The sequence below is a fragment of the Mobula hypostoma genome, chromosome 9 (genome assembly GCF_963921235.1).
Source record: "Mobula hypostoma chromosome 9, sMobHyp1.1, whole genome shotgun sequence".
NCBI lineage: Eukaryota > Metazoa > Chordata > Chondrichthyes > Myliobatiformes > Myliobatidae > Mobula > Mobula hypostoma.
The window spans coordinates 34883754-34906261 of record NC_086105.1 but is presented as its reverse complement, the minus strand read 5'-3'; the positions used below and the strand labels follow the sequence as shown (position 1 = coordinate 34906261).

The 22508-nt window shown below is 41.3% G+C and overlaps 1 protein-coding gene across 4 annotated transcripts in view; it reads left to right on the top strand.

The window, feature by feature from the left end:
- Positions 1-22508, top strand: part of LOC134351632 (ELKS/Rab6-interacting/CAST family member 1-like) — a 784451-nt gene that overhangs the window by 141290 nt on the left and 620653 nt on the right. For all 4 annotated transcript variants that reach the window (XM_063058045.1, XM_063058044.1, XM_063058043.1 and 1 more), the window contains one exon: positions 6698-6891. In XM_063058045.1, the coding sequence (XP_062914115.1) occupies positions 6698-6891 (194 nt within the window). The remainder of the gene's footprint in view (positions 1-6697; positions 6892-22508) is intronic.

Here is a 22508-nt window from a genome sequence, read left to right as displayed (position 1 = left end):
AAACTTTTGCATGCCACTGTTAATGGATGGTGAGTATAGTGGACAAAGATGGTGTTTCTTATGGGCCTATGCTAGGATCACTTTATATTTTAACTTGTTGTTTTTTCTTATTACATTGGTGTCAAAATATGCAGATGACACCAAACTTTCTGGTGTGATAAAACAGTGAGTTGGAAAACAAGTGGACAGAATAGAGAAACAAACAGTAAATGATATTTAGTATAAAACTCTGAAATGATGCCTTTTAACAGAAAAAAATGAGAAGTAATAATATAGGCTAAATGGCACAGTTCTAAATTGCAAGAACAGAGGCACTCATGTACAAGTGCATAAATCTTTGAAGGTGGCAGCACATATTGGATAAAGTGATTTATAAAACAAATGGGACCTTGGGCTTTATAAGTACGGGGTATAGAAGTAAGCTGATCATGTTTGAACTTTATAAAATATTGGTTGATCCACGACCAGTATATGCACCCATTTCTGGTCACCGTGCAACTGGAGAGCATGTAGATGAGATTTATTAACATTGAAGGATGAGGAATTTTGGCTAGAAGGTTTAAGAAACGAGAGTTATTGTTTTGAAAGCAAAGAAGTTAGAGATGAGATTTAATGCAGGATGTTGGTGAGTTTCTATAGAATAAATACTGAGTGGGTGGTTCAAGGACCCAGGGACAGAGATTTAAATTGATGGATAAAAGATATAGGAGTTCTTGGAAGAAACATTCCTTTATGTAGGAAGTATGTGTGATCTGCAAGTTGTCTCCTGCAATGGTGGTGAAAGCGAGATGATTTGGAGTTTTGAAGAAAGGAACTTGAGGGGAAATTTACAGGGTATTGCAAAATGAGTGGGTAATTGTGAATAACTGAAAATTTTATATAAGAGAACCCTGCATAAACTGATTTCGATTGGTGCACTAATGCTTCAAGAACTAACTATGCAGGCAGATTTAGGAATTTTAGAGCTATTTTTATTATGAAAAAGAACACCAAATGATCTGATTAAACTACCTCAAATTATGAATAATGACATCTACTGCAAGCTGTTTCGGAACGCTCTGGAATTTGGTGAGCTCTTATTTGGATTACTAATTTCAGTTCTGATCTCTGTACCCCAAGAAGGAAATACTGTTGGAAGTTCTGAAATGCTAAACAATGTTTTGTGACTTGAATGTAGGCTCATTTGGCTGAATAGTCTGTTTCATTGTAATTTTTGTGAAGTATTCTTTCTATTAATTAGCAGAAATGGAGATAGAAACAATTGACATATCAGGCAAATATGCTTGGAGAATGCTCTGGCCTTGGCAACAATGCAACTTGGATTTATAGGTAGAATCCTCAGATAAAATTTTGTCCCAAATTTGCTATAGAAGACTATGGAGGAGTGTAGAAGTGGTGGTGTTGTAGACACATACAAGATTCTGAGAGTTCTTTCCTTTTGGTGAAGAGTTCAGCGGATATAACACTATGATGATATAACACTAGCCTTTTAGGACAGATGAAGAAAAATTTCTCTGTAAAGTCTTTGAAATTCTCTGCTATAGATGGCACTGGATGCCCAGCCATTAAATGTAGACAAGGCCAAGTTGAATAGATTTCTGAACATTAGGGAGATACGTGACATGGTAATCGAGGGAGATCTGGTAAGATGGCACCATTAAGTGGTGAATGTTTGTATGCAGTTCTGATGGGAATCATCATATGTATCTGTTTGAGACTAACACAGCTGAAATTCACAGCTACGGGTACTTCAATAAATGGCATTGTTTTAAGGTGTTTAAAAAAATTATCGATACCCAAAATTGTGGAACTTATACTGGCAGGCTCAGGTCGCGAATGCAGTAACCCCTTTGAGAAAATGGAAGTGGGGATGATGTGCTGGTCTACAGTTATGATTGAAATGTGGAGGCCCAAGACCTGCCCTCCTGATTATCCTGTTAATGAATGTGTAGTGTCTGGAAAATAAAATTGAGAACTTCAGAGCAAGATTGCTAGAGGGACATCAGAGACTGGTGTGTACCTTGCTTCACAAAATGTGGCTATGCCCCATCATTTCAGATATGGCGCTGCAGCTTGATGGCCTCACCATTCTCTGCAAAGACAAGACAGCTCAGTCTTTTAAAGGTAGAGGAGGTGGAGTATGCTTTATGAATAAGTCATCATGGTGCACAAACGTGGTGGCTCTGTCTCAGTCCCGCTCACCTGTCTTGGAATATCTAGGGGTCAAGTGTCATCTATTTTATCTGCCAAAGGAGCTTTTCCGGCATCGTCCTGAGAGCAATGTACATTCTTCCTCAGGTCAACGCCACGCAGGCACTGGAGGAGCTGAGTAATTCAATCAGCATGCCCAAAACTGTGCACTCTGTGTTCCCTATCATTGCGAAGGATTTCAACCAGGCCAACTTGAAGAAGTCTACTACCACCAACATATCACCTGTAGAACCAGAAGAGCCAACACACTTGAGCACTCTTATACCAGCGTCAAGAACCTTTACTGTGCCATCCTGTGCCCACACTTTGGAAAGTCCAATCACCTGGAGGTGGTACTTCTCCCAGTGTATACACAGGAACTAAAGACTTTAGCATCAGTGGTGAGGACCAAGAAGGTATGGCCAAGGGTGGTGGATGAGTCCTTACAGGATTACTAGGAGTTTATGGACTAGGCAATATTCAAGGATTCATCTTCAACTCTGAACAAATACCCCACAGTTGTCACCGACTTCATCAAGACTTGTGTGGATGTGTGTGTGTGTGCCTTTGAGAACATACCAGACGTACCCAAACTAAATGCCATGGATGAACTAGGAGATTCATAGTCTGCTGAGGACTAGGTTTGTGGCATTCAAGACCAGTGCTCCAGAACTATTCAAGAAGTCCAGGAACAATCTATGGAAGACTATTTTAAGAGCAAGTAAACAATTCTGATTGAGGTTGGTGATGGAATTGAATGCATGTTAGCTCTGGTAGGGTTGCAGGCCATTACTTCCTACAGAGCAAAACCTAGCATCATGAATGGCTGTGATGCCTAACTCCCAGATGAGCTTAATGTATTTTATGCACACTTTGAAAGGAGAATAAAACTACGCCTGTGTGAATCCGTGCAGCATCTGGTGACCCTGTGATCTTTGTCTTAGAGGCCAATGTCAGAGCATCTTCAAGAGGGTGAGCCCTCGCAAAGTGTCAGGCCCTGATGGTGTACCTGGTAGGGTGTGAAAACCCTCGCCAACCAACTGGCGAGAGTGTTCAAGGACATCTTCAATCTCTCACCATTGAAATCGGAGGTTCCTACCTGCTTCAAAAGGGCAATAATCATACTAGTGTCCAAGGAGAGCAAGGTGAACTGCCTCAAACAAATATCGCCCTGTGGCACTCTCATCTACTATGATGAAGTGCTTTGAGAGGTTGGTCATGGTCAGAATTAACTCCTGCCTAAGCAAGACCTGGACCCCTGCAATTTGCCTCTCACCACAATAGGTCTATAGTGGATGCAATCTTGTTTGCTGTCAACACTGCCTTGGATCACCTGGATATTAGTAATACCTATGTCAGGCTGCTCTTGTTTGAGTACAGCTCAGGTTTCAACACAATCATACCCTCTATTCATATCAAGAAGCTCCAAAACCTGGGTCTCCATACCTCCCTCTGCGACTGGATTCTTGACTTCCTCCCTGGGAGAACAGCGAGTGTGCAGATTGGAAATAACATCTCATCTTGCTTATAATCATCGCTGGTGCACCTCATGGATTGCGTGCTTAGTCTACTGCTCTACTCTCTCTATACCCATGATTGCATGGCTGGGCACAGCTCAAACAGTATCACAGCAACAATCTTGCACTTAACTTCAGTAAGACCAAGGAATTGGTTGTGGACTTGAGGAAGGGGAATTCGTGGGAACACACACCAATCCTCATCAAGGGGATCAGAAGTGGAAAGGATGAGCAGTTTTAAGTTCCTGGGTGTCAACAAATTTAAAACCCAAATTTTGTCTAACCTACTGACAATCTAGGTTAGTAACAAAAAGCATCTGGTGCAGTTTATGAGATGGATATCAAACTTTACAAGGATGGAGAGGTTCCAAAAGCTTTCTTGAAACACATAATTATTTGGCTTAGTTAGTTTTTTGTATTTTATGCAGGTGATATTTTCTGTGGTAAGTATCACCTGCATAAACTCTCTAGGAACTAGTTGATACGATGTGGAATGTTGGCTAGCAATGTATTAGTAATTCTGGAGGTAACAAAGGCACAAATGAAATGAGTTGAAGCACCCATCACCCAGGCCATGCTCACTTCTCACTGTTGCCATTAGGAAGAAGTTACAGGAGCCTCAGGACTCTCACTACCAGGTTCAGGAACAATTATTCCCCCCCAACCACCAGCTCTTGATCCAAAGGGATGACTTAATTCAACTTCACTGTTTCCAATCTGCACTGACTGTGGTCTCCTGATGAGGAAGTTGAGCATCCACTTGCAGAATGAGGTGCTGAGGCCCAGGAGTTGGAGCTTTTTGATTCATACTGAAAGTATGATTGCATTGAATGCTGAGCTGTAATCAATAAATAGCAGCCTGATGTAGGTAATTTGTCCCTTTCAAAGTCAACATGAAAGGTGTTGAGCTCATCTGGGAGTGAAGCATCACAGGCATTCTTGATGTTAGGTAATGGCCTGCCAATCCTGTCAGAGCTGATATGCATGTTGTCTCTAATCAAATTGGGATTGTTTTTTCACTTTTAAAATACCCTTCTGAACTTCTTGTATAGTTCTGAATCATCGGTCATGAATGCCACAGATCTAGCCCTCAGCAGACCACAAATCCCTTGGTTCATCCGTGGCTTTTGGTTTGGTATGTCCGTTATGCTCTCATGTTCTGGAAGCTACACACTCATCCACACAGGTCTTGATGAAGTTGGTGACTACTGTGATATGTTCATTCAGAACTAAAATGAATCCCTGAATATTGTCCAGGCCACTGACTCAAATCAGTCCTGTATTCAAAGCAGGCTTGTATGCTGGGAATAGAAGTACAGCCAGGTGATTGGATTTTCCAAAGTGAGGATCTGGGATGGAACAGTAGCAGTCTTGATGGCGGTGTAACAGTGGTCAAGTCTGTTGGCTGCTCTGGTTCTACAGGTGATATGCTGTTGGTAGTGCTTAGAGACTTCAAGCTGACCTTGTTGAAATTCCTGCAATAATAGGGAAGGCATCAGGGTGTGCTGTTTTGTGAATGCTTGTCATTGTGTTCAGCTCCCCCAGTGCCTGCCTGACATTGGCCTGAAGTGGAATGTACACCGCTCCTGGGATGATGGCAGAAAGGTTCCTTGGCAGATAAAATAGACGGCATGACTGCTAGTGCATGGAGTTGACTTAATTATGAAGTATACTCTCCCTGCTCTACCTTTAGAAGGCTCAACTATCCTGTCTTTGCAGAGAATGGTGAAACCATCGGGCTGCAGCACTGGGTCCGAAATGGCAGCGGTGAAGCATGTTTCTGGGAAGCAAAATAGCCAACAGTCACTAGTGTCCCTCTTGCACAGAAATGTTGCTCTGAGATCTTCAAATGTATTTTCCAGAGACAACATTCAACAGCACGATAGTCAGGAATGGGGCAGGGATGAGGGTGGGGTTTAAGGCCTCTGCATTTCAAACATTAGATTAGATTAGATTATGAGGACACCCACTCTTCGTTTATTGTCATTAAGAAATGCATGCATTAAGAAATAATATAATGTTCCTCCAGTATATCACAGAAACACAGGGCAGACCAAGACTAAAACTGACAAAAACCACATAATTATAGCATATAGTTACAACAGTGCAAAGCAATACCATAATTTGATTAAGAGCAGACCATGGGCACGGTTTAAAAAAAAAGTCTCAAAGTCCCGATAGCCCATCATCTCACGCAGATGGTAGAAGGGAGAAACTCTCCCTGCCATGAACCTCCAGCGCCGCAAACTTGCCGATGCGGCACCCTGGAAGCACCCAACCACAGCCGACTCTGAGTCCGTCTGAAAACTTCGAGCCTCTGACCAGCCCTCCCACACCAAGCACCATCTCTGCTGAGCGCTTCGACCCCTGCCCCGGCTGCCGAGCAACAAGCAAAGCCGAGGACTCCAGAGATTCTGGATCACACAGTGGCAGCGACACAGGCATTTCAGAAGTTTCACCAGTTGTTCCTCTGTGCTCTCACGTCTGTCTCCATCAAATCAGGATTGTGCACGGCATCCTACTTGACAGATAACAGATATTCATCACTGGAGTGGCCGCTGCGCGCTGCGTCGCGCCGCCATCTTCTCCTCTGTAGTCATACCTGTAGATTAGACCGCCTTCCTACTTCCACTTTATTAAAGGGGAACTGCAGTTGTGACCTGTGTCTGCTGTCCAAAGCCCGTCCATTTTGAGGATCAATAGATTTTTTAAAATGTTCTAAAGTCATGATTACTGAAGTACCGATTGCTGTGACAGTATACCAGCTGTAGTAGTCCTAAACAGGAATATTTGAGCATGCAAAGAGTCACCACTTATTGGTGTCATCTTGAAGCTGCTGTGAATATATTTAGCATTTTATTGCGGTAATGAATTCAAAGAAGTCAATGCAGATTTGGAAAGAATTCACAACTGTTCACAATCCCTTCTTAAAATTTTTACAATAAGTGTATACAATGTTTACCTGACCTTTTACTGAATTTTACTTTCAGTCCCTTGAGGCTTCAAATGAAGGACAAGCCACTGCTGAACTCCATGAACGTATCTGGCAATTGGAGAACGTGGTGGCACAGAATAGAGATGAGGCGAACAAAGGCCAAGCAGAAGTTGACAGACTGCTTGAGATTTTAAAGGAAATGGAAAATGAAAAAAATGACAAAGATAAGAAGATAGCAGAACTGGAGAAGTAAGTGATTTTTTTTAAAGAATTCAATGAACCAAATAAACATTTACCTTGTATTGTATTTTATTTTGCTTTGTATTCATTAACTTAAAAAGTATTCTCTTACAGATTTTTAGTTATACTGCAACATTTTATTGTCTTGGGAATATATCATAGTTTTCATAATATGTGTTGTTTAATATTAACAGGCTCAGTTCAAACATATTAAATACAGCCTGTTCACAAACATTTCATTTATGAACTGTTAAAATTTGAATTGATTTTTTAAAAACTCATGGAATTTGTTTCATTTTATGTGAAGGTAAGAGCTGTACAACTATAATATATTTGGTTTAATGGGTGGTCCTGTATAATTAATTTGATTGAGTAAATTGAAGAAATAACAAAATATATTGATGAGGGTGGATTTGATTGATATAATATACATGGTCTTCATTAAGGCCTTTGCCAAAGTCCCATGTGGTAGTCTGGTCTAAAAGGTTAGACCCCATGGGGATCCAAGGCAAATTGTGAAGTTAGATATAAAGCTGGTTAGGTAATAGGAAACAGGATGATGGTGGAGGGTTGTTTTTGTGATTGGAAACTTGAGAGCAATAGTGGACCACAGGGCCCAGTACTGACATCCTTACCGCATGTATGCGCAGATGTGAATGCTGGAAGTATGACTAGTAAGTTATGGTGTCTCACAGAGCAACAGCACAGAATGCCAAACACCTGAATGCGGTTAAAGGGATGACATGTAAACTCTACACTGGGCACCAATAGGTCGGGATTAAATTGCACTACTGGAGATGTGAGGCAGTGCCCTCAACTTTGCAGGTAACAGAAAGATTGATCATGGTGCTGATTGAAGGGTGGGCCTAGGCTTCTGAACTGTAATGAAATGTTGGGCTGAACAATGGCCGATAGAATTTAATCCTGAAATGCATGAGGTTTTACGTTGCAGAAGGCCTAACAACAGCAAGACATGCATGAATGGTTGAGTCCTTATGTTTCCAATAGCACCTGGAACAAATCCATAGATCCTCAAAATTGTCAGCACAGGTAGAAAAGATACTGAAGAAGGCATGTAGGATGCTTGGTTCCATTAGCTGAGGTATAAGAATATTAGAACAGTGAGAACCTGGTGCAACTTCATAAAACTTTTGATTAGGCCATGCTGGAGAACTATATGCACTTATGGTGCTACACCACAGGGAGTGCATTATTGTGGGTGCAGAGGAGATTTACCACATGTTGCCTCTCGAGCTGATGAACAGGGACTTAATAGATATGGAGACTCGGAAGGTCACTGCAGACACCCAAGCTGATGATTCACCCAAGGTTGAAATTTAAAAGTCCTACAAAGGACTTGGCTGACAATGGAACGCGGAGAGGTCTGCTGTGCAGTCCTCCCTGAATCAGTTCATAACTGAGGTGAATCAGCTGCTACCACTCTCAGCACGCAGTATTGGCACAGCCATCCTCTTCCTCCTCTGCTGCACTCATACTAGCAAGATAACACTAGGAGTGATTAATGTTATGTGAGATTAATGTTCAATTACTTTCTAATTAATCTGTGAAGGCAAGGTCAAGTGGATCTAACCCTCTTGTTCATAGATCTATCCCTTTTGTTCATTGTCTATTTGGCAATATGCCTTTCAGGCCAAGGCTAGCTTGGTCACTGGTTTGCAACCAAGCCACTCTTGATGGACACTGAGTACATTCCAGTCCCCTGCTGCTCTTGGTGTTGCTTCCAAGTGTTCAACACGGTGGAGCACTGGCACATCAAATGATGAAACATGATAGGTGGTGGTCAGGAGGCAGATCCTTCATCTGACTGCATATAATGAGATCTTAGTGACCTCTTCCTCTTCCCTTTGGTTCTAATCTTTTCATCTGAGACTTCAGTACCCCAACCTGTGTACCACTGCTTCTCCGTCTTGAGACAGGATCGATTTGGAAATTGTGATGGAGTAGATTGGTACATCTATCAATGGTATGTTGTCAGTAAGGAATGATTCTGTAAGATGACATTTTCAGACTGCTGCTTGTCTGCAATGTGAGCCAGCTGTCCCAATTTGGTCTCTACATGTTTGGGAAGAGGGTTGTTCAGAAAGTAATCTGGACTGGGAACACTTAAACCATGTCTGTGTTTGGTGTCTAGGTAGGTCAATGCCAGTTAGACTTGTCAGGTTTTATCTTCTGTGTAGCAATAAAGCTAGATGATTGCTAAGCCACATCAAAAGTTAATTTGCTTTCTAACCAGAGTTTGTTATTGATGCACTTTGTGATGCTTTCTTTGCTGCTGGTGGATGCAATGTAAGAATAGAGTTTTAATATCTCTGTCTTTTACAGAAGGTTGATTAGGATGCTGTAAGTGAATAACAATTCTGTTACTTGTTACAGCTTCAACAAATTCTAGTATAATCTTTATGTGTCACTTAAATTGATGTACTTTCAGATTCCCAACATATCTGATGGTTTCTGTGATCAACTATTTTTCAGGTATTCAATCCAAACTGAGCAAATTGCCTTGAATTTGACTGACTAGTGGACAACTGATCCACTATGGTATCAGTGATCAGAGCTCTCACTCTTTATCCCCCACTGTACAAAGTTACAGGAACATTATTGGCTGTGTAATCAGTTCTTTGCTGCTTCCTAGCTCATCTGTTCCTTGCAGTGTTTCTTCATCTTTATCTTGTCAATTATGCCTAGCCTGCTTGGCTCCAGTGTGTTCATTTGCCTACAGGTAAGTTAGCAATGGCAAGTTTATCACAGTCTACAATTCTCTTGTGAATTGTAAACCATCCTTCAACTGTCAGGAACCTCTGTCTAAACATAAATTGTGGTTTTCTTAATATAGCACAGCCTAGTCTAAGATCCTGCTCTAGTAGTTTTCCACAGCTGCACTCTTTATCTCAAGAATTTCTTCTCGTCTAACCACAAAGAGATCAGAGAGATTATTCTACTGTAATGGTCGGATGCAGCTCAGTTGTTTTCCTCTTGCTCTTGTTTAGCTGCTGGGATCTGGCTTGTAATCTTCATTGGCAAAGTCAAGATATGGTCATCGTGAGAGCAATTGATAGTTAAGAGGAGCACATTCAACCTTTCTTTACCATATAAGAGATTGCAGAATGAGGGAGAGTTGAGATGCAAACATGAGTAATGTATGTTAGTATGCTATCATTCATGATCTCTAAATCATCTGTTGGTCACAGCATGCCTGTAATTGTAGATTCTTAAACCCACAGGGCATTGTGACTCCTTTCCAAATATTCTGCAGTGTGTGAATTAGTGTTAATGCGATAAGTTTGCTTGTGGTCGTATAAATACAATGCAGGAAAATTGATTGCAATAGGTTTTTCCCTTGTTAAGAGATGCAAGTTTAACATGGGGGCGGGGAAGAGAAACAGGCTAGTTTTGGCTTTTCTTGAGAAATTATGTGCATTTTATGTATACCAGCAGGGAGAAAAAAGATTATGTTGGTGTCATTAAGTATTTGAATCCTGCACAGTTTTCATTGTACTTTATTCAAACAGCACAAGAGCACATTGGCACAAGTCTCCTGTGTCATCTTAGTTTTTTTCCATGCACAACTAAATTTCTAGTACTGTATATGATGGTAATAATTCCTTTATTGCTGAAGGAGATGCTTGTGCAGCTAGAACTGAGTAATATTCTATAGGAAATTTTGGGAACCATATTAGATTGACAGGATGTTAACCTTGTCCTGAATTGTTGATTAAAATCAGAGTCGGGTTTATATATCACTGACATATCTCGTGAAGTGTGTTGTTCTGTAGTAGCAGTTTTGTGCTTGTTCTTTCTTTCCTCTCTTTTCTATAGGTGTATTCCTCAGTTAAATATTATATGGAAATTTGTGGCAAATATGATTATATGATATATATGTACAATATCTGAAATACATCTTATGGAAATGTTTGTTTGATGATGAACTTCAATAAAATAAATTACGAAAAAACAAATAAGTAGTGCAAAAGAGGAACAGCAAGGTAGTGTTCGTGGATTTGTGAATTGTTCAGAACTGACAGCAGAAAGGAATAAGCTGTTTCTAAAATGTTGAGTGTGGTCTTCAGGCTTTTGTCCTTCCTCCATGATGGTAGTAATGAAAAGGGGGCATGTGCAAGGTCCTTAATGATAGACAGCATCTTTTGTAGATATCCTCAGTGGTGGGGAGGGTTGCTGCAATGATGGTGCTGGCTGAGTCTACAACCCTCAGCAACCTCTTTAGATCCTGTACCTTGGAGCTTCCATACCAGGCAGTGATAGAGCCAGTCTGAATTCTCTCCATGATACATCCGTAGAAATTTGCTAGAATCTTTGGTGACATATCAAATCTCCTCAAGCTCCTAATTAATTATAGCCACTGGCAAATGAAGTTATAGTGTGGGATGGAGTAACTAACAACCTGCTGAACAGACTCAGTAGGGTGAGCAGCATCTGTAGAAAACAAGGGAGTTGCTGATGTTTCAGGTCAAAACCTGCTGGGACCATGGTTGTTTGTGGTCGATATCAATGATCTGGAGCTGGGACCATTGTTGTTTGTTGTCTATATCAATGATCTAGATGATAATGTGGTAAATTGAATCAGCAAGTTTGCTGATGACACTAAGATTGGAGACGTTGTGGACAATGAGGAAGACTTTCAAAGCTTGCAGAGGGATCTGGATCAACTGGAAAAATGGGCCAGAAAATGGCAGATGGAATTTAATGCAGACAAGTGTGAGGTACTGCGTTTTGGAAGGACAAATCAAGGTAGGATATACACAGTAAATGGTAGGGCACTGAGGAGTGTGGAGGAACAAAGGGATCTGGGAGTTCTGATACATAATTCCCTGAAAGCGGCAGGTAGATGGGGTTGTAAAGAAGGCGTTTGGCATCCTGGCATTCATAATTCAAAGTATTGAGTATTGGAGTTGGGATGTTGTGGTGAGGTTGTATAAGACATTGGTGAGGCCAAATTTGGAGTATTGTGTGCATTTCTGGTCACCTAACTATAGGAAGGCTATCAGTAAGATTGAAAGAGTGCAGAGAAGATTTACTGGGATGTTGCCAGGTCTTCAGGAGTTGAGTTGCAGGGTAAGATTGAACAGGTTAGGACTTTATTCCTTGGAGCCTAGAAGAATGAGGTGAGTTTTGATAGAGGCTTACAGAATTATGAGGGGTATAGACAGAGTAAATACGAGTAGGCTCTTTCCACTTAGATTAGGAGAGATAAATACGAGAGGACATGGCTTTTGGGGTAAAAGGGGAACTTCTTCACTCAGAGAGTGGTGGGAGTGTGGAACGAGCAGCCATCTGACGTGGTAAATGTGGGCTCACTCTTAAGCTTTAAGAATAAATTGAGATAGATACATGGATGGGAGAGGTCTGGAGGATTATGGACTGGGTGCAGGTCAATGGGACTAGCGGAATAAAGTTTTGGCACAGACTAGAAGGGCTGAATGGCCTGTTTTCTGTGCTGTAGTGTTCTATGGTTCTATGCGACTAAGAGCTGAGATGCCCAGTATAAAAAGAAAAGAAGACCCAAGAAAATGCAGGTGCAGGAATGGGCCCGTTTTGGGTTAAAGTCCTGCATCAGGGCTGAGAGTGGAGACTCCACTTCTCTCTCGACTGACCAACTCACTTCTCCACTCAGTCCTGATGCAGAGTTTTAACCCAAAGACCAACAATTTATTTCCTCCTAGAGATGCTGCTGCTTGCTCTGAAAAGGAAAGGGTAACTGGTGAAATGGGCTATTGGTGATTAGTGGACTAGGGGGAAGAAATAGAACATAACATAGAATAGTACAGCACATCACAGACCCTTCAGCCCACAATGTTGTGCCAACCCTCAAACCTTGCCTCCCATATAACCCCCCACCTTAAATTCCCCCATATACTTGTCTAGTAGTCTCCCAAACTTCACTAGTGTATCTGCCTCCACCACTGACTCAAGCAGCGCATACTTTCTGAGTAAAAAACCTTCCTCTAATATCCCCCTTGAACTACTCACCCCTTACCTTAAAGCCATGTCCTCTTGTATTGAGCAGTGGTGCCCTGGGGAAGAGGTGCTGGCTATCCACTCTATCTATTCCTCTTAATATCTTGTACACCTGTATCATGTCTCCTCTCATCCTCCTCCTCTCCAAAGAGTAAAGCCCTAGCTCCCTTAATCTCTGATCATAATGTATACTCTCTAAACTGGGCAGCATCCTGGTAAATCTCCTCTGTACCCTTTCCAATGCTTCCACATCCTTCCTATAGTGAGGCGACCAGAACTGGACGCTACTCCGTGTGGCCTAACCAGAGTTTTATACAGTTGCATCATTACATCGCGACTCTTAAACTCTATCCCTCGACTTATGAAAGCTAACACCCCATAAGCTTTCTTAACTACCCTATCTACCTGTGAGGCAACTTTCAGGGATCTGTGGACATGTACCCCCAGATCCCTCTGCTCCTCCACACTACCAAGTATCCTGCCATTTACTTTGTACTCTGCCTTGGAGTTTGTCCTTCCAAAGTGTACCACCTCACACTTCTCCGGGTTGAACTCCATCTGCCACTTCTTAGCCCACTTTTGCATCCTATCAATGTCTCTCTGCAATCTTTGACAATCCCCTACACTATCTACGACACCATCAACCTTCGTGTTGTCTGCAAACTTGCCAACCCACCCTTCTACCCCCACATCCAGGTCGTTAATAAAAATCACGAAAAGTAGAGGTCCCAGAACAGATCCTTGTGGGACACCACTAGTCACAGCCCTCCAATCTGAATGTACTTCCTCCACCACGACCCTCTGCCTTCTACAGGCAAGCTAATTCTGAATCCAGCTGGCCAAACTTCCCTGGATCCCATGCCTTCTGAATTTCTGAATAAGCCTACCGTGTGGAACCTTGTCAAATGCCTTAGTAAAATCCATGTAGATCACATCGACTGCACTACCCTCATCTATATGCCTGGTCACCTCCTCAAAGAACTCTATTAGGCTTGTTAGACACGATCTGCCCTTCACACAGCCATGCTGACTGTCCCTGATCAGACCATGATTCTCTAAATGCCCATAGATCCTATCTCTAAGAATCTTTTCCAACAGTTTTCCCACCACAGACGTAAGGCTCACTGGTCTATAATTACCCGGACTATCCCTACTACCTTTTTTGTACAAGGGGACAACATTCGCCGCCCTCCAATCCTCCGGTACCATTCCCGTGGACAACGAGGACATAAAGATCCTAGCCAGAGGCTCAGCAATCTCTTCCCTCACCTTGTGGAGCAGCCTGGGGAATATTCCGTCAGGCCCCAGGGACTTATCAGTCCTAATGTATTTTAACAATTCCAACACTTCCTCTCCCTTAATATCAATGTGCTCCAGAACATCAACCTCACTCATATTGTCCTCACCATCATCAAGTTCCCTCTCATTGGTGAATACCAAAGAGAAGTATTCATTGAGGACCTCGCTCACTTCCACAGCCTCCAGGCACATCTTCCCACCTTTATCTCTAATTGGTCCTACCTTCACTCCTGTCATCCTTTTGTTCTTAACATAATTGAAGAATGCCTTGGGGTTTTCCTTTACCTTACTCGCCAAGGTCTTCTCATGCCCCCTTCTTGCTCTTCTCAGCCCCTTCTTAAGCTCCTTTCTTGCTTCCCTATATTCCTCAATAGACCCATCTGATCCTTGCTTCCTAAACCTCATGTATGCTGCCTTCTTCCACCTGACTAGATTTTCCACCTCACTTGTCACCCATGGTTCCTTCACCCTACCATTCTTTATCTTCCTCACCGGGACAAATTTATCCCTAACATCCTGCAAGAGATCTCTAAACATCAACCACATGTCCATAGTACATTTCCCTGCAGAAAACATCATCCCAATTCACACCCGCAAGTTCTAGCCTTATAGCCTCATAATTTGCCCTTCCCCAATTAAAAATTTTCCAGTTCCATAGAAACCATAGAAACTACAGCACAGAAACAGGCCTTTTGGCCCTTCTTGGCTGTGCTGAACCATTTTCTGCCTAGTCCCACTGACCTGCACATGGACCATATCCCTCCATGTACCTCCCATCTATGTATTTGTCCAATTTATTCTTAAATGTTAAAAAAGAACCCACATTTATCACCTCGTCTGGCAGCTCATTCCATACCCCCACCACTCTCTGTGTGAAGAAGCCCCCCCCAATGTTCCCTTTAAACTTTTCCCCCCTCACCCTTAACCCATGTCCTCTGGTTGTTTCCTCCCCTTGTTTCAGTGGAAAAAGCCTGCTTGCATTCACTCTATCTATACCCATCATAATTTTATATACCTCTATCAAATCTCCCCTCATTCTTCTACGCTCCAGAGAATAAAGTCCTAACCTGTTCAACCTTTCTCTGTAACTGAGTTTCTCAAGTCCCGGCAACATCCTTGTAAACCTTCTCTGTACTCTTTCAACCTTATTTATATCCTTCCTGTAATTTGGTGACCAAAACTGAACACAATACTCCAGATTCGGCCTCACCAATGCCTTATACAACCTCATTATAACATTCCAGCTCTTATACTCAATACTTTGATTAATAAAGGCCAATGTACCAAAAGCTCTCTTTACGACCCTATCTACCTGTGATGCCACTTTTAGGGAACTTTGTATCTGTATTCCCAGATCCCTCTGTTCTATTGCACTACCATTAACCCTGTATGTTCTACCTTGGTCTGTCCTTCCAACGTGCAATACCTCACACTTGTCTGTATTAAACTCCACCTGCCATTTTTCAGCCCATTTTTCCAGCTGGTCCAAGTCCCTCTGCAGGCTCTGAAAACCTTCCTTACTGTCTACTACACCTTCAATCTTTGTATCATCAGCAAATTTACTGATCCAATTCACCACATTATCATCCAGATCATTAATATAGATGACAAATAGCAATGGACCCAGCACTGATCTCTGTGGCACACCACTAGTCACAGGCCTCCACTCGGAGAAGCAATTCTCTACTACCACTCTTTGGCTTCTACCATTGAGCCATTGTCTAATCCAATTTACCACCTCTCCATGTATACCTAGCGACTGAATTTTCCTAACTAACCTCCCATGCGAGACCTTGTCAAAGGCCTTACTGAAGTCCATGTAGACAATATCCACTGCCTTCCCTTCATCCACTTTCCTGGTAACCTCCTCGAAAAACTCCAATAGATTGGTCAAACATGACCTACCACGCACAAAGCCATGTTGACTCTCCCTAATAAGTCCTTGTCTATCCAGATGCTTGTAGATTCTGTCTCTTAGTACTCCCTCCAATAACTTACCTACTACCGACGTTAAACTTACTGGCCTATAATTTCCCGGGTTACTTTTCGATCCTTTTTTAAACAACGGAACAACATGAGCCACCCTCCAATCCTCCGGCACCCCACCCGTAGACAGCGACATTTTAAATATTTCTGCCAGGGCCCCTGCGATTTCAACACTAGTCTCCTTCAAGGTCCGAGGGAACACCCCATCAGGTCCCGGGGATTTATCCACTTTAATTTCCCTCAAGACAGCAAGCACCTCCTCCTTTTCAATCTGTACATTTTCCATGATCTCACTACTTGTTTCCCTTAACTCCATAGACTTCATGCCAGTTTCCTTAGTAAATACAGATGCAAAAAACCTAAAAAAAAACCTATTTAAGATCTCCTCTGATTCTGTCCTTTTCCATGATAATGCAAAAGGCCAGGGAGCGGTGGTCACTGTCCCCCAGATGCTCACCCACTGAGAGATCTGAGACCTGACCCAGTTCATTACCTAGTACTAGCTCTAGTATAGCATTTCCCCCTAGTCAGCCTGTCAACATACTGTGACTGGAGTCCATCCTGGACACACTTAACAAACTCTGCCCCATCTAAGCCCTTGGAACCAATCAGGTGCCAATCAGTATTAGGGAATTTAAAGTCACCCATGATAACAACCCTGTTATTTTTGCACCTTTTCCAATCTGCTCCTCGGTATCTCTGCTGCTACCAGGAGGCCTATAGAATACCCCCAATAGAGTAACTGCTCCCTTCCTGTTGTTGACTTCTACCCATACTGACTCAAAAGAGGATCCTGCTACATTACCCACCCTTTCTGTAGCTGTAATAGTATCCCTGACCAGTAATGCCACCCCTCCTCCCCCCCCCCATCCCTTTAAAAGCACTGAAATCCAGAAATGAAGGACGATGGTCAAATAGTGACAATTAGGGCTGGAGTTCATAAACATAGGAAAAGATAAATAGATGGATACATCATAAAGAAATGGATGTCAGGGAGTCAAAGTGAAGGTGTACATAGGTGCTGGCGGGTGATTAGCAGAAACAGAGGCTGCCAGTGCTGGAATCTATTGAAGAAGGAAGTTGATAATGGGAATGATTATGGAAGAACCAGAAGGTGATAGAATCAGATCCATATGAGGGAGAGCCAGTGGATGAAATGTATAGGTGGTAGGATGATGAAATTGGGAGGAGTTTACAGTTGGATTTGGTGGATGGGAGGGATTGCTTGAAGAGAGGCAGCAACTCTGGTAAGGTGAGACCACATGAGTTTAAGAAGCAGTTAGAATCAGATAATGCTCTCTGTGTCACTTGTTGCTAACAACAATGCTGTGGGACATGCCTCAGCAGCTAGATTGTACTAATAGAAAGAGAAACTGAGTCAAAATGATGGACAGAAATGATATACTGTAGATAAAAAGAGAAGGTGAGGTAGAGAAAATTAGAGGACTTGATACAGAGGCAAAAAGGCTGTATCATATCAAGATGGAAGATGAGATGCTGTTCCTGAAGCTTTTATTGAGCCTTATCATAATGGGTAGATCAAAGAGAGTGGTATGGAGAAACTCAGGGTCACTCCTTTGTACTGAATAGAGGTGTTCCGTAAAACATTCACCCAGTCTGCAGTTCCTTTCCCTATTGTAAAGAAAGCCACAATATGAACACCAAATGCAATACACTAAACAGGAGAAAGTGCAGGTGAATCAGTACCTTACCTGTGAAGATCTTTTGGAACTTGATTGATGGGAAGGAAGAGGTGAACAGTAAAGGATCACATCTTCTGTGGTGTGGAAAAGTGCTATCAAATAGAGATTAGTTGATGGGGTTACATAACTGACAAAGGGCTGATGGCTTTAAACTATTGAAAGGGGTGGGACAGAAATATCTGTCTGGTGGAATCTTGTTGGAGCTAGTAGGATTTGCAAAGAGTAATCTATTGAATACAGTAGCTTGTCAAGTGGAAGGTGAAAATTGGAGGACCTCTATTCTTCCTCTATCCAGGAAGAGAGTGGAGGTGCAGGAAATAAATAAGGTGTAGTCAAGGACTCTATCCACAATGGTTGTGGGAGGCAGAATTCTTAGTTCCCTTAACCATTACAATTTCTGCTTCAGTGTGAGGATCCAAGTCCAATGCAGAATAAGTTAAAAAAAAATGAGATACCAAATAAGGACAGCCAGCATTTTAAGGCAAAGGTGACTTAAAAACCTTGGTTATTGAGTACCAAGTTATTTGTATTGCTTTGACACGTACAGCAGCATGCCTCATGAGCAAGTGCGAGTACAATACAATCTTTTGATAAATAAAATGTGCCATTTTGCTCTAGATCAACATTTTGCAGGCACATCTGTAGTTAAAGGGTTGTAAATCAGAAAGTCACCACCAGAATCTCTTTTGTAGATTTTTCTGGGAAATTTCTGATACTTAATGTGGCGACACTTGTAACTCTAAAGGCAAAAGCTCATTTGAACACATTTCCTTTAAATTCTTACCCATCATAATGCTTCACATTTCTGTATAATTATGTATAAATTTGTCTAGTGCTTGTTGCACCAGTAAACATTTTAGAAATTTAATTAATTAACCTCTTAAAAATCTTTCTTTCACATTTCCTGCCTGGATTATCAACTGCAGCCTGGCATCAAGGTTAGTAGCTATTTATATCTGACTGTTTGTCTGAATGTGTTTTTATGGCAAAAAGTAAAGCATGGTTATGGATAACTTCAGAAGGAGCATGTCACAGTATTCTGTTTTTCATGTAACCCTCTTACTATTTGGTATTCAATCCTAATTTTGTTCCTCTAATTGGTAGTAGAACCATGGAATGGAAGGAAACCATTCAGCTTGCTTAGTTTATACTGTATCTGTCTAAGAGCAGATAAGCTTGGCTCACTCTTCTGCTCTTTCCCTATAATATTGTGAATAATTTTCTTTCAGGTACTGATCCAGATCAGCTTTGAATGCTACAACTGAATTTGCCTCTTCTACCTCTAACAATACATTTCAAACTCTAAATAACTACTGCTAAAAATCTTTTCTTTACATTAGTTTTGGCTTTCATTTTGTGCTCCTAGTTTATTACCCTCCTGGCACTGTGAACATTTGTTTCCTTTCCACTGTCTATGACTTTAATTATTTTAACTACCTCTGTCAATTTAACCAATTCTATGTATCCTTTTCTGATATACGAAAAGAAAAACTTGGTTCAGTAGTCTATAAATATAACTAAAGGCTCACACTCTTGAAATAATTATAGTAAATATTTCCTGGATCCCTTCTAAAGCCATCTTTCTTAAAAATGTGATAGTCAGAATTAGACACAATGCTCTTAATTATGTCTGAACCAATGTTTATGAAGATTCTTGACACTCTGGCTCTTGTACCTATTTAAAAAGCTTAGAGTCTAATCTACCTTTTTTTTTCTGAACTACCATTGCTATATTCAGTGAACAATGTACATGCGCCCAGAACTTTGTAATATCCCTTTTGGAGATGTCACTTTTTTGTTATTGCCTCTTCGTATTCTTCTTACCAATGTGCTTCACTTCCCATTTCACAGCAATAAAATTTATGTCACCTATCCGCCCAGTCCACTAGTTCATCTAAATCTTCTTAAAATCTTTTACCATCATTCTTGTCATTCACCAGCCCTCCAAATTTTGTTGTTATGTGCATATTTAGAATTTTCTTGCCCTCTGCATCCAAGTTATCAATATACTTAAAGGAAAACGATAATCCTAGTATCAAATCCTTAGTACTTCACTGTACTCTGCCAGGTTACCTGCAAGCAATCCTCTGTTTCCTAAAGGTGGGAGATAAGGAAGGACAAATTAAATACATTGAATCTTAAACAACTGAGCAATAAGGAAAGGAACTAAATTAACTTGTCTATTTTGTTTTCTTTGTCACTGTCTTCAGTCAGGAAATAGAAATGGAGGGAAACTGCTGGAAATTTGGTTGTTTTGTTACTGGAAATTAAGTAATCAAACCATCATTGAAAATGTACATATTTCTTTTGTAAAATAAGACCTTGTTAACCATAGCTTAATTTTACTAATTTATTTGGCTATCTCTTAACAGATTCAAAAGCATATATTTACATTTATGATCAATAAATCCAAAGAGAATTTAGAAAAAATTTCCTTATTGAAATAGTGAAAGTGAAATGGAACCTATTATTACAAATTATCATGCAAGTCTGTTGATTGCGTGAAGGAGAAAGGGGGTTAGGATGAGGAAAAATAGGAGAAGGTAAATATGAATAAATGGCCCCAAAATCAGTTGGACTTAATAGTCTGCCACTGTTTGGGAGTTTGTGTAAAAACAAACCTGTGATCGAAAGTCAAGCCGGTCATTATCATTTGCAAAAATTGAGAAGAAGTTAACATGCTTGAAAGTTGTTGCTGGATGTAAGTAACATATGATCATTTTTAGCAAGTGTTTTGAATGTTTTGATTTCATCACTTCTGGATAAGATGATGCAATCGAATGCGTGTGACAGTTCACTGGTAGTTAAAATGGCAAGAAATTCAACTAAAAGCACCTTTTCTGAGGTAACGTGCCAAATTATCATTGCAAACAGTGAGGAGTGGGCAATGTCAAGGTGAGTTCAGGGGATGAGCCAAGATTGTATTTTGTAGAATCGATGCAGATAGGGTGAGCTATTTGGAGAGGAGAAGTCCGGGCAGTGGAGTTCTGATGCCTGTACAATTGACCCAGGTGCAAGGTTGGATCACTGGCTGCTGAGCTGACTTGAGGAGCTGAGAGTGGCTTTGGGCTGGGCGGCGTAATCTGAACCTGGAGCGAGTCACTGGGTAGTGTGGTCTGGGCCCAGAACTCTTAGTGTGAGGTACGATCTGCTGTTAAGACAATTTAAATGCCGGCCCAGATTATTCGCTTGCTCTCTGCGATGTTCACTCCTCTCTCTAGGGTGCCAGAGCCTTTTGCTGTCCCATTGTTTGGTCAATTTAAGTGCCTGCCCAGATAGACTGAAAAGACAAGGTGTTGGGTTCTGAGGTGAAAGCCAATTTTGCTTGCTCACCGTGATGGTCACTCTTCTTTCCATAATATGAACTGATAAGTGAGGCTTTGGGCCTAGTTCGGGGTTCAGACCTGAGAACTCAATTTGGTTCAGAATATTGTTGTTCGCTTCAATTGTTTGCATGATTTGTATTTTCCTTTCCCTTGCACATCGGATGTTGGTCTTTTATTTTTATTTCTTTAATTGGGTTCTTTCAAGTTTCCTGCTTTGTGGCTACCTGTAAGCAAACAAATCTCAAGGTTGAATAATTTATATATTCTTTGATAAATGTACTTTGAATCTTGAATCGTTGAATCTTAAAATTAATTTCTTTCCTGAAAATCAAGCTTTTACTGAGGTCATCATGGTGACATAGAGCTGTACACCACCAGTATCTCTTGGCCCTTTACTTCCATGCCAAACATCAAGTATGTATCTGTACTAGCCTCATATACCAGCACATGATCTGTAGCGTGCACGTATTAATGACTTAGGTGGCTGTTCAGATACTAAAGCTATTACCTTCAGGGATCTCTGGATTTAAACACAAAGGTCCTATTGATAGCCTTGCCATTCCTGTTGCAGGCAACTCCCAAGTTGCAACCATTGAGGTTGTGGAAATTCACACTTGCAGAATTCACAAATAACAACCTTAAAATTAGAGATATTCACTAAAATTTGTCTTAATGGAATTTGTGTGGGGGAAATAAATAAACAACAAATTGTGAAAGAACCAAATGTCGATTTTTTTTTCAATATTCGGTAGAGTGGGGCATTAAGATTCAGAAGTGGTGACACAGCCTCATTTGAGTTGGTTGTCACAGACAAGTCCTTCCTTTGTGACACCCTCTCCAGCTTGACAAGTGAACTGATGTCTCAGTGTCATGCTAATACGCTTTTCATCTGCAAGGTATTTTCTCTGACATTCTGCACTGTGGGGAGTCACAGCAGCCCTGGTCAACTCCTTAAAGTAATCCCTCAGCACTTAATCCATTTCCGCTGGGATATGGTGTTTTAACCTATTGCCTCCATAAACTCATTGTACAGCATCTCTGTACCCTGAAACCTGATTTTTTAATCCCAACCCTTTCCCTGATATCTCCATTTCCGAAACCCTTTCCTCATCTGTGATCTTTGTGCGTCAGATAAAGTATCTTGCCAAATAAGAGTGTGGCAGTACTGCACTCTGAGGAATCTGTTCATGTGTCCTCAAACTGGAGTGGGTATGGCAAAGGAGCAACATTGCTGAGACTACAAACCCAATTATCACTCTGATGTCATATACGAATCTTATTGTCCCACAGTGTTGAGTGACTACAAATAGGAATTGAT